At 39.5% G+C, this 13,575-nt stretch overlaps 1 protein-coding gene across 1 annotated transcript; it reads right to left on the bottom strand.

Annotated features, from left to right (window-relative positions):
* Window positions 1–11,926: 11,926 nt before the first annotated feature.
* Window positions 11,927–12,793, bottom strand: LOC126153134 (uncharacterized). Its single transcript, XM_049916049.1, has one exon. It carries the CDS (start codon window positions 12,791–12,793, stop codon window positions 11,927–11,929), a length of 867 nt encoding a protein of 288 aa, XP_049772006.1.
* Window positions 12,794–13,575: the final 782 nt, after the last annotated feature.

The raw sequence follows: 13,575 nt of genomic DNA, 5'->3' as shown, positions 1-13,575 counted from the left end.
TGGTGGAGAATGGTAAATGTATCAAATTGTGACAAGGAATTCCGTTCCGGAAACGAACGAATAGAAAATTATAAGCGACAATCGTTCTGGTTACTCAGACGGTGGACCTCTTCTGTTGCAAGGTCTTTGCATTCCATACTTTTAGAAGAGGTAGTATAGACCAAATAAACAAAAACATTGCCTAATAAACGTGGGCTCTAAAATGCGTACCTTAAGCGCTAGGAACACTTTTTTAGTAGAAGAAGTGTATTACACACTAGCGAAGATGCCTATCATTATGTAGTATTTACGGTACTTAAATCACAAACGCAGTGCCTAACTTCTCATGATACACAGTATAAAGTTCGTGCAAATGCTCACCGTTAGATAACGAGCCACTATATCTTGAAAGCTAACGGAGCAGTTCAAAACATTATAAAGCGAAAAATGAGCGACAACCGGGTCGTTCTAAACAATCGTTCTTTCCAGACAAATGTCCCAGCATACTGGTAGTGGGGCAGAGGGAATCCCAGTTGGGAATGTCGGGAATGTGATTACAATTTCAGTAATCGACTCGAGACCAAGAGACCCTCCCAACAGCCTTGTTCGGCCTCAGTGACAGGAACTATTTTTCAGGGACAGTGTTGTCTACTATTTCAGACGAAAATTTAGCTTATTTGTGTGTGTGTGTGCGTGGATGCGTGAGAGAGAGAGAGAGAGAGAGAGAGAGAGAGAGTGAGAGAGACAGACAGAGAGAGAGAGAGAGAGAGAGAGATGCTGCACAGGTTATCGAATGAATTCTGTACACTCACAAGCAAATACATTTTGACTTACACTATTTTCAAAGGTTTATTACCCCAGAATTCTAGAGGCCAACGTTTCTGGAGGTTGCTCTTTGTTAAAAGACATATGCCAGGAATGGAAATCCCCTCCTAGGCTTCCCAACTGGAGCTTCCTCTGCCCCACTACAAGCTCTCCTGGTATATGGCTGAAAAGTTCCTGACTCTACAATTGGTTATCACTCGAACAATCCACCTGGAACTTTAGTAAATATGCCCTTGTTCAATTTTAACTGAAACCTAAAAGAGGTCCATTACTATTAATAATATAAATCAGCCTTTAAGTTCCAGTTAATGTAAGTCCAGGGTGAAATCTACTAACTTTTTATATTAGTAGTTAAAATTTCGTTAACATTTCTGACAGATTATATAATTTAAATAAAACATTATATTTTTCACTGTAAAAGTAATAAAGAGTATATTTTGTAATTCATGTAAAAATAAAAATATTTCCTAAACATTTTCATTGTCATATTCTAATTATAAGTTATTTAGGACTTACAAGAAAAATAATGCAACAAAAATAAATATTCCAATGGTAAAAGTTAAAAGATAATTCGAATATATAATCTGTGAATGTTATTAATTATGCAAATAAATTAACTGTATAAACCTTGACCATGTATTCATTTGTCTCAGCTGTAATCAAAAGACTTTGATGAATAATAACCCATTTTTAAAGTTAAATATCTCATAAACTTAGTTAATAGGAAAAGCGGAAATCATATAGGATCTGCAAAACTAACAAAGGATAATATATTGAAAGCAAAACAAATTATGAGAAAAATGAAACTTAGAAATAAGGTACTTTAAATAATAACTTAAAATAGCCACAGTACTTGTAAAATTGCTATTCTACAATAAATATATCATATCATCCTATGGAGAACTTGAATAACTTGATTCGCTAGAACGATTCTGCGTCAATGTGAGCGCAGTAGAGAGAAACTCCCAGGTACCGGGAGAACGACAGATTGAACTAATGATGTGGCTCCAGGTGTTCAACTGGGTTGTTTTCAGCTAATGCACAAGTTTTCTACGACCAACCCTGTCAACTTCTTCAGGAGCTGTGAGGTGTGCTGTTACGTGTTCTCTCTACGTAGACTCCTGGGAGATTAGAATAAACTGAACTGTTTTTTAAACTAATGCAAGAAATGACTTTTCTGCTGCAGATTTTCAAAATCTACTTGACAGGCAGATCGGGAAATTTGTTCCGCTTTACACTGCGGTGACAGGAGTCGGGACAGGGATATGTACGTACACAAACGGCAGAAATATAATTTACACAAGATATGAAAGGGCAGTGCACGGGCGAAGCTGTCATTTGATACTCATGTCATTCATTTGAAAAGCTTCTCGACGTGATTGTGGCCACTCGTCAAGAGTTAATAGACTCTGAACGCGGAATAGCGGTTGGAGCTTGACACATGGGACATTCCATTTCGGAATTCTTAGGGAATTCAATATTCTGAGAACTGCAGTGTCAAGAGTATGCTGAGAATATAAAATTTCATGCATTACCTCTCACAACGGACAACGCAGTAGCCGACGGCCCTCAGTTAACGACCGAGAGCAGCGGCATTTGATTAGAATGGTCAGTACTAACCGACAAGCAACGCTTCGTGAAATAACCGCAAGAAATCAATGTGGGGTGTACGACGAACATATCCGTTAGTACAGTGCGGCGAAATTTGGCGTTAATGGTCTATGACAGCAGACGACCGTAGCGAATGCCTTTGCTAACAGCATGACAACGCCTTCAGCGTCTCTATTGGGCTCATGATCACATTAATTGGATCCTAGACTGGTCAGATGAGTCCCGATTTCAGTTGGTAAGAGCTGAGTGTGGCACAGACTCCTCGAGACCCATGAACCCAAGTTGTCAACAAGGCTCTGTACAAGCTGTTGGTGGCTGCATAATGGTATGGGCTGTGATTACGTGGAATGGACTGGGCTCTCTTTTTGTGCTCGGCTACTTGGAGACCATTTGTGGCAATTCAAGGACTTCATGTTCCCAAACAACGATGTCATGTCAGTGGGCCGCAGTTGTTCATGGCTGAGTTGAAGAATGTTTTGGATAATTTGAACGCCCGATTTGGCGACCCAGATCGCTCAAAGGAATCCCATTAAACATTTATGAGACACAATCGGGAGGTCAATTCGTGCAAAACTCCTTGAACTGGCAACGCTTTCGCAGTTATGGACGGCTATAGAGTCGGCATGGCTCAATATTTCTGCAAGGAACTTCCAACGGCATGTTGAGTCCATGTCACGTCGTGCTGCTGCACTACGGAGGGCAAAAGGAGGTTCGACACGATATTACGAGGTACCCAATGACTTCTGTCATCTCAGTATTTATCACTTACACTTTATTAAAACATTCCGATGCCGTCCAAAATAATGCCATTACATGTAGTAGAGATCGATAAATTGTGTACTATATTAGCTAAACCTATAGGAAAGTGTACTTCTAAAAATGCAGGCGCCTGCTGAGCAAAGTTAACGAAACTTGTTCAGACATGTGACTTCTGAAAATAAGAACTACGAAAGAACCAATCAAGAACTCCCGAGGTATAAACTTAGCTTAAAATATGTAGATGCAGCTACTTCTAAATCTGAAGCGTAATCTCCTTTTACATACTTGCTACGAGAAGTTAAGCACTACCTTCCGGCATTTATATGGCGAGAATGAGATTTTCACTCTGCAGCGGAGTGTGCACTGATATGAAACTTCCTGACAGATTAAAACTGGGTGCCACACCGAGACCCGACTTGGATCTTTGCCTTTCGTGAGCTAGTTCTTCATGGTTCGCAGAAGAGCTTCTGTGAAGTTTGGAAGGTAGGAGACGAGGTACTGGCAGAATTAAAGCTGTGAGGACGGGTCGTGAGTCGTGCTTGGGTAGCTCAGTTGGTAGAGCACTTGCCCACGAAAGGCAAAAGTCCAAGTTCGGGTCTCGGTCCGGCACCCAGTTTTAATCTGTCAGGAAATTTCATTTATATGGCCATTCACTGTTGCAGAGAGAGAGAGAGAGATACTGCAAGTTTGATAACCTTGTTCTGGTTATGTATGTGCCTTCTAATGAAGAACTGTAACCATGTGCTGATCTAATAATTAGTTGCTTCAGATACTTATACAATCAATCAAAGACGGTCTATAACCACAAATAAGTAAGTAATGATCGAACACATACTAACTGATCGAAATTTTTTGCCTAAATACGAGGGATATTCGGAAAGCAAGGAATGATCGACCGCAAAATGTAAACCACAGTGAAAATTCGATGAAGCTTTGGGCAGATGTATTGGTCAGCGTCTTTAGTATGCCTGTAGATTGTCACCTCGCCGATCTCAGTTCTGAGCTCTGTAGGTGGACAAAACTTTTCTTCTGAGAGATAGGATCAGAACTTGGCACTCTCCAGAATCAACTAGTTCTTTTTCATGACTCACTACTTGCCATTCACTCACAAAAATAAGTAAAAGAAGGTCATTAAACCTGTATTTTTATTTGATATGTTCCTATTTTGAAAGAACATATAAAGAGGAGTCTTATATCCGTAGTAATATTGAGATCCAAAAGTTTTAAGTTCCACATTCTGTAAAAATTATAAACATTACAAGAAAATACTAAATATTTTTATCAGGTGGAAAAATTTTAAGAATGAAGACATTCTTGTTATACTTTGATACTTTTATTGGAAAAAATACATTAACATAACTTTAATTAAAGTGTATCTGCAGTCGTCATTTACAGTCAGTATTATCATACAGGTACCCAGAAAGGAAAAATTAATCAATATTGTAATTTATTTATAAAATTGACCTGTTTTAGTCAATGTGAGTCTGTTTCTCTTCTAAGTGTATATTTGTCCTGCTTTTGAAAATATTCATTCACAGGGCATGGGCACTGCTGTCATACTTTTAGAATCAACTGATACAGTTTTGGGTATACCTTCAGCAATTTTCTTGTTTCCTACCTGTTTAAGGGATTGATGTTTGTAGGCAAATATATCTCAACTAAATATTTTGTCATATTCAGGTCATGATTTGCTTGGAGCTGACTAATAGTTTCATCAAACTCCTCCCAGATTGAATAAGTCTCATGCATTATGGTGGTAACTGCTTGAGAAATGAACTGTGTCAGTTCTTGTTGAACAACCAACGCTTTCATTTTTGCAGTAACCGTCATGTAGCAGTCCTGAAATGCTTTGTCATCTGAAAACCCTCGCCTTTTGAAACTGGGATCCAACAAGGTATGGCGATGTACGCTCAGCGGTTGATGACGTCACGAGTCAGAGATTAAGGCAGCAAAGTTAAAGTTCTTATACATTAGAGAATAGGAGAATCAATGTTTACATTACTATAATTTCGGAATAGACTTCATTTAATTCGTCAAAAAAGGTGTTCATGTTAAAAAGAGTTAAAAATAACCCCAAACCGCTCTCATAACTCTTTAAGCAAATTATCATCCATTTACTCTGTTTCTTCAGAACATTCTTTATTTTTGTCTTTAAAAGATTTTAGTTGCCGTTCCATTAATCTTGGCAAAATTTTCATTTTTGAAAGTGAGACTGTTTTCCTAAGGGCATTTCTCTGGTTACCTCATCGAAAGCTTTCAAAATCTGTAAAGCCTGTTGCATTATCTCCCAGTATGTATCTTTAAAGTTTAAAATGATCGATTTTCCACCTAAAATAGCGAGGCAAGAAATTATAGGATCTTTATTTAAAGTAAATCTTTGTAACACTTCCTAAGTAGAGTTCCATCTGGTTGGGATGTTTTGTTTTAGTTTCAGTCGGACTTTTTTAAAATTTTCTTGCATTTCAGCAAGTTTGCTTAGACCAAAGGGACTTTTGTTGAAAACAACAACCCTTTTGACTTCATCAACGGTTTTTTGTTTGGGTTCTAAAATGCGTGTTGCACAGCAAGGTTCAAAAATTGTACAAAGCATAAAATATGTGTAAGTTTCAGAAGCACTGCAGCTAATTTTATATTTGACTCATTGTGTGTTATTATGGCAGTGATTTTAAAACTGATATTGTATTTGGCAATAACAGACTTTACCCAGTTTAAGTTATTTTTTGCAGTGTGTCTGTCTCCAAATTGTGAGCACTCTAAAAGGTATGACTTTAGTTTACTCTTCTGAACTATGAAATGTGCAGTGAATGCATAGAAACTAATGTTATCTACACATGTATGCATATCAGTAGTAAGGCAAACTGCCTTTTCGGTGATGAAATGATTTTTAATTTTACCAAATAATTCTGATTAGAGTGTTTGACACTATTTTTCGACTTGATGAATTGTAATTTGGGCAAAGCGTATCTACGACTTTTTTCAAATTCTGTATCTTCAACACTAGACAAAGGATGATATTCTCTTCAAATCACTTTTAGAAGCTGTGCATCTAATGCCATACATTAATCTATAATATTAAGAAATTTAGTTACTGGTTGTTGCAAATGAAAAGCAGTTGGGAATGACGGCACTGCAAAAGAGAATAAATTGGGGCTCGGTCCAGAACCTGGCGACACTGATGGGCTGTATACAGCTTGAGACTCAGTTGGCCTTTCTGAGAGGCGGAAGCAGACGTCAGTGACGACGGTTCACGGGAAATAATTTCTTGAATTGGGGGATAAATTGACGGTGATCTTGATCGGCCTTCTGAGCATGTCGTTCCAGAGGAAATGTAGGATACTTCAATTTTAGCTGTTTCTTCAGGTTTGATAATAAGCCAGAAGGCATAGAAATTGCCTGCTAACAATAGCGGCATTTCCTTTTTTTCTATTTTGGTAAAATTTGCCATACATCGCTCGTAGTTCTTTTAGGCGAAGGCAATGTAACTGACATATTGTTGTGCAGCACTAGAAAGTACGCTAGAAATATTTGCTATTAACATAGAAGTTTAAAAAGTAAAAGCTTAAAGTGAGAACAAATATTCATGCAGCACATACTATAATCAGAAATTATAGAGTGGAATGTAGGACGTTGTGAACCACGAAACCTAGACACACAATCGTTAAGTTTGTGTCAATATGAAATGGTCTGAAACAGTCATGGTAATAAAGCAACTCATGAAAACAAGTCTGACAAATTTTGAGTAATGTCATATCCGAATTTGGGCTACGTAATGTGTGAACATGAGATGGCAGCATAAGGTTGCAGAAACACTGGAAAACAACAGTGCAAATGAACTCCAAAGGCTGTGCTTTTGAAGCTAATAACTTGGCTACTCTTGCAGCCATTAGTAATACCACTGTGTCTGTGTTGTTACTGTAGAACATAGTTGCCCATAACTTATTCCTGTTCTATTTGAGTTATTTCTCTTATTACTATTTTTTATTTAGATTAACAATAACTGTAAATTTCGTCTTGCTTTCAATTCTTGTTCATCAACCCTTTATCATATCACTGATGTTATTAACAGTACTAACGTTAATAATATTACCTGTCACTATTGTTTTTGATCTGTTTATGCTACTGTTGTGTACAGATTGTTTTTACTCTTAGCGAGACTCCTTTCCCTGCCTCCACTTACCTTGTCACAAGAATGCAGCAAAACCAGTTGGTCTTGGTCGCAATACCCACCTTTCGTTCCTTCCTACCTGCTTCCATCTCCCACACCCTCCCAGGGCATTCTTGGTGCTTTTTTTGTAGGACGGACCAATCATACCCACAGCCACATGTCATATCTGCCAAACATATCCTCGCGCCTTCTACAAGTAAAGGCACAATACTCCATGTCGCCTCATGTAAATGTTTAATCACTTTCAACTCAATTCGACTAACTCCAATGTATATTCAAAATATCGACATCCATGTATTACTTATAACGAACGTGCACACCTGGCTCAAGCCAATCTTGTTCTCCAGTTCCATAAATACAGACTGCACTGTCCTAAGACACCACAGAAGTGACAGATGAGGAGACGTAGTTACGGCATACTAACGTTTTGACTTATTACGGACCATGCTACTCACTTGCAGAAGTAATGAAGACAGAAAGTCAAATATATGTTCGTAAATATCAAATCCCTTGATAAAATTTTCCTAAACTACATCCACTAAAGGCCTTGTTAAACTCGATTAAGTACTTAGGTACTTGATTGGTTAGGTGCACGATGTGGGTGTCACATGTGTTCACTTACATTCGTTAGGGTGTTTGCGGAAGACTATCTATGGTGCGGGTATGAACATGCAGGGTGGAGACTGTGAGGTCAGCAGTCGCTCGCACGTGGGCAGCTGACGCGTTGCGTGTCCGGTTATAACACGCGCGCGAGAGAGAGACCAGATGATCTTGTGTCGTCACCTGACGTCACGGTAGCGCCCTCTGGTGGCCACGATATGAACTAAGTCAGTTGGGCTCTGGAGCTCGTGGTGAACACACTGGGTGCGGCGATTTTGAATAACGCTACTTGAGTCCTGATCTGACATCAGGAGAGTGCCCTCTGGTGTCAACGATATGAACTAAGCCAGTTGGAGTCCAGACCCAGTGGCGAACGCACCTGCTTGTAATTGGTTAAATAATAAAGACATGTCCTTTTTCCCACGAATCGTTAGTAGGAGGTTGCGTCAGCATGAGTGTCGTATCTTTTGTGCCAGCAGCGAAAACCCAAGTGACCTATCTTCCCGCCAAAAATGAAACTTGGCGCCAGTTCTTAGGAGGAAGTATCGGTCGGGTGACTTACGTTAGCCCAGGTAACCTACCTTCCCGCCATTTTCTTTGCTTAATAGAGATAACCGGGGTGTGGTGCATTATCCTGCTGGAATTTGAATTTCGCACCATTTTTTTTCCTGGGAGGGGGGGGGGGGGCTGGCACTTCCCCATCAAAATTCAATCTTCCCACCAACATCCGCCATCTTGATTGAGTCACGGCCACCATACTGTATGACGTCATCGCCGCCATCTTGGATAATGGTACTTCGGAATGGTACACAGGTTGTCCCAATACTGGCGAATTGTCATCCATAAAAACTCCACTGTTGTTTGGGAACATGAAGTCCAATGGTCTCCAGGTAGCCAAACATAACTATTTCCAGTAAATGATCGATGCAGTTAAACCAGAGAACACAGACCATTCCACATAAACACAGCCCACACCATCATGGAGCCAGCATCAGCTTGCATAGTGCCGTTTTGACAACTTGGTTCCATTGGTTCGCGAGGTCTGTACCACACCCGAACCCTGTCGTCGGCTCATACCAACTGAAATCGGGACTCATATGACCAGGACACAGGTTTCGTGTCGTTTAGGATCCAACTGATATGGTCACGAGCCCAGGAGAGGCGCTGCAGACGATGTCGTGTTGCTATCTAAGGCACTCGCGTCGTTAATCAGCTGCCATAGCCCATTAACGTCAAATTTGGCCCACTGTCCTAACGGACACGTTCGTCGCACGTCTCACATTGATTTCTGCGATTGTTTGACACAGTGTAGCTTGCCTGTTAGCACTAACAATTCTACATAAAAGCCGCTGCTGTCGGTCCACAAGCAAAGGCCGTCGGCTACTGCGTCGTCCTAGTGATAAGTAATGCCTTGAATTTGCTATTTTCGCCACATTCTTGACACTGTGGATCTCGGAATATGAATTCCCTAACGATTTCCGAAATGTAATATCCAATGTGTGTAGCTGTGTATATGTCCAATCGCTATCCCACGACTTTCGTCACCTCAGTGTATGCTAGATTTTTACTGAGAAAGCAGAAGGAAAGGAGAGAATAGTTAAATTGTATGCACAAAAATATCCCAATCTACAGTGCCCAACAAGAATGACAGCGAATGTGCAAAAATCGGAAAGGCAGTGGAATACCACACATACGGTAATGAGAAAGACGCCAACGAACTGAAAGAACGAATTAAGTGTTCTGGCAGCTGTTGCTCACAATCCACATTTCAGCTCCAGAGAAATCGAAAGTATCTCTAGAAAAAGTCAGCTCTGCGTTAATCACATCTTGTGAGCAAACAGGTTCTATCCATGTCATGTGTCACTTAACCAGAATTTTAACTAATGGAAGTACAGAAGACGCATATAATTCTGCCGCTCAGTTCTGATGCGACAGCAGTTTCCTTCTTCAAAGAATTCGATCTACTGATGAATGTAGCTTTACAAATGACGGACAGCTGACTGTAAGAAATGTGTATTACTGGGCAACTCAGAGTATGCAATGGCTGGAACAGGTTGAACATCAGAGGCAGTGAATGTGACCTTTTTGTGCGATATTATTGGATATTACATGATTTATCTTTACTTTGTTACCAAAGTTATTAAAGCAATAAATAAAAGTATAACTACAAGTTAACTTTAGATACACACAAAACACAGCTAAATTTCTTGGGTTTTTCGAAACTGAAATATCGAAGTGTATCTAATAAACTACTGTAAATTTTATTTAAAAATTCATGCTGTAAAAGAAAGTTACAGGGAATTTTACGCTTATGGATGTAAGTATTACTATAAATTAAAAAGTTGCTAGATAAAAGTCATTCTAACTGGCTGTGATATTGCACATTAAAATAGTTTTACATTGAAGTACAACAAAACATACACAGAACTATGTAAATTTATCAAGTCATCCACGATGTTTTCATGTATAAGCGATAAAACAACAATGATTAGTCTTTTTAGAAAGCAAACATGCTTTCAGTTTAAATAAAAGTTTATCCCACAAATAATAAAAATCGACAACGATCAAATTTAAATATTTTTATACATAATGAAACTTAAGATTTATAATTCTTCTTATAGTTCTTTAATTTAAATAAATATTCATAAGTAGAATAGATCTCACCTTTGGGACCTTTTGGACATATATAGTATGTCATAATGTACAACTGGAAGTAACCGCTGACAAAAGGTAGTAAATGAATGTTTGTTGCAAGGAAATTTTAGATAGCTGAGTATTTTTAGCAAATAATTAGGGAATTCCATTAATATTTTTAGTCAGTGGAAATACATACGTAAAATGTTTTAGAAGAAGTGCTAACAACAATGATCATAAGATGATCTATAGTTTCTTTTACTTAGTTTGTACGCTAACAACAAAATATGGCTGTAGGTTTGGAAAGCTAAATAAGCCCCTAACTGTAATACAGTTTCTTCATATATATGAGAGAGTTTTACGATATAAAAATCGGGTTTATCACATATGGGCTCACATATTTTTGCTGGGAATATTTCTCTACAGATTGCCAAATACTAGTTGCTTACAATGAACAGGATGGAATTATTTTCACATGGAAAATAAATAGGGAACTGTTTTATTTATGATACAGCTATTTTGTATGAAACAAACTCGTTTATAAAAAAAAAATAACATTCAGCTGAAGCAAGCGTGTATTACTAACTTGTAGACTTAACATTTCCATAATTATACTGTATACAGAAATGAAAAGACAATAGTTGCATTATATTCATTTCACCATACTAAAGAAATGCTTAAAGAAATAGACACGTTAGATTGGTTGTTCTATATATGCATACCTCAATGAACTGTTATATCATTAATTGCTTTTTTTATTGAGCTGGCTGAAAACAAAAATCTGAAATAACCGTTCATTCACTGATTGAATGAAGAGCACTAATAGCTATATATTTAATCTATACATTGTTCAAATTTTCATAATTTTGTATACAGAACATGTGCTCAGTTAGAAGTAACCTACTGATTTTGCTACTGTAAGACAAACACTCTGCCTCAAAATGCTACAGTGATAGTATTAGGCAATACACTAATAAATTCCGTGAAGTTATGACAAGAATAATGAGCTGAAGAAGAACAACAAAATGGCTCTGAGCACTATGGGACTTAACTTCTATGGTCATCAGTCCCCTAGAACTTAGAACTACTTAAACCTAACTAACCTAAGGGCTTCAGACACATCCATGCCTGAGGCAGGATAAGAACCTGCGACCATAGCGGTCGCGCGGTTCCAAAGAACAACAATAACAATGAAGAGGAGTAATATCAGCTCCTCATGAAGAAGATACTCAAGATAATCATTGTCATTAGAGGGTATAAGACAGCAGTTCACAACATGCAGAGGCCTAAGAAAATGGCGGCAAGTTTCACAAACAGCAAGCTTAGGTGTGTACATAGCTCTGGATCCAGCAGTTATTTAGGAGTAAGTTGCGCTAAGATGATTACATACGTCATAATGACAGTGACTATAGACACCAAGAGTGGACGATCCACGGTGAAGAATCCTGCAGCAGTGAATCGTAGTGGTGGCACTTGTAATGTAAAGCGAAGGAAGGAATCGTCTTGGGAGTCACGCCATGTAGACAGTGCTGATGTCCTCAAAAGGATCAAACCAGTTGCTGCTGCAGCGTCTGCAGCAGCTGCTGAAGATAATGCAACAGATAACAGTTTGGTGGAATGGAAGAGGACCCACATGACTGGCCCTCTCGATGACTTACTAAAGGAGTACTGGAATATCCAGCCAGGCTTCATCACCGTCATGACCAGCTCATAGAGACACAACGTCACACTGCAGACAGAGGTCGCGATGTTGACTGCCATCGCAAGACCGAAGTGCTCCTGCAGGAGGTCAGCAGCGTGCGTGAGGGTGACGTAGGCGTCTCGCAGGTGGCGCTGTCTGTTGTGCTGCAACAGAACCAGTGATGCAGGTGTCGTCGATCCCCCAAGCAGTGTCCACAGCTCTGGGTCTACAGTGAACTGCAGGGATTGCAGTAGGACGGCGTTGAGGGTCTGGAACCTCACCCACAATTCTAGCACCAACAATACATACTGGAGCGACACTGCTGCTGCTAAAACCACGTACAACATGTAAGTCAGGAACAGTGGCACATTGGTGACGCTGGGGATATTCGACATCCCGATGGCGAGAGTGAATGAGACGTAAAGACACAGCAAAAAACCTCCCAGCAGCTTTGACTTGTCTGTCTCGTTCGTTGGTAGTCGCGCATCCACGAATTTCAGAAGGATGAAGAGATCTCTTAGCTTCCTCAACTCCGTCATTGCGCATTTTCCCAATATCAGCAGTAACGTGGTTTTTCCCAACACGTTAACGACGAAATATGTGAGCACTGTAGCTTCGTGTCTGTGAAAGTACACGTCACGACGGCAGTACACAGCATACACCGACGTAAAGAGAGTAATAATGAACCAGAGAGCAGGAAGGTTTCTTATGTTCTGCGATATCAACAAGCGTCCCCGAATACCCCCCAACTTTCGAGCCATATTTTCTTCAAGTGGTGCTAGTCCACACACTTGCCACAAGCCGTATAAAGCAGAGAAAACGAGACGAAATTTAAGAGCCGACTTTGTAAAATGTAAACACATTATTGTAACGCTGACACACCTGTAGACGAATGTGCAACTCCTGTGACTACCTCCAGTAAAGTGAAATCACAAGTAGGACTTTTAGACAAATTCAAACATGTCGTACCCAGTGATGCAATATCATCAATGTCTCACCTCCTTGTGTTACTCTATGAGCCGTAGTACTATAGCGTATTAGCTATTACAGTAGCAGTAATGTCCTTTCTACCATACACAGTACCCAGACCACTTGCACGATTTCATTAGATAATGGCTTGCAGAATTTGCTTGAAGCATAAACGTCAATAGACTGTCAAAACGAAGAACTGCGGGACACTGTACTGAACAATCGGAACTACGGACAGTCATATAAACAGGTATCATCGCTTTTGTATCGCTAGCGCTGTATATTCAATGGCACACAACCTGTCAAGTCCACAAAGTAAATGTAGACCCGTGCTTTGCACCAAAAGCAAATA

The sequence above is a fragment of the Schistocerca cancellata genome, chromosome 2 (genome assembly GCF_023864275.1).
Source record: "Schistocerca cancellata isolate TAMUIC-IGC-003103 chromosome 2, iqSchCanc2.1, whole genome shotgun sequence".
Lineage (NCBI taxonomy): Eukaryota > Metazoa > Arthropoda > Insecta > Orthoptera > Acrididae > Schistocerca > Schistocerca cancellata.
This window is presented reverse-complemented; position numbering and strand designations above follow the sequence as displayed.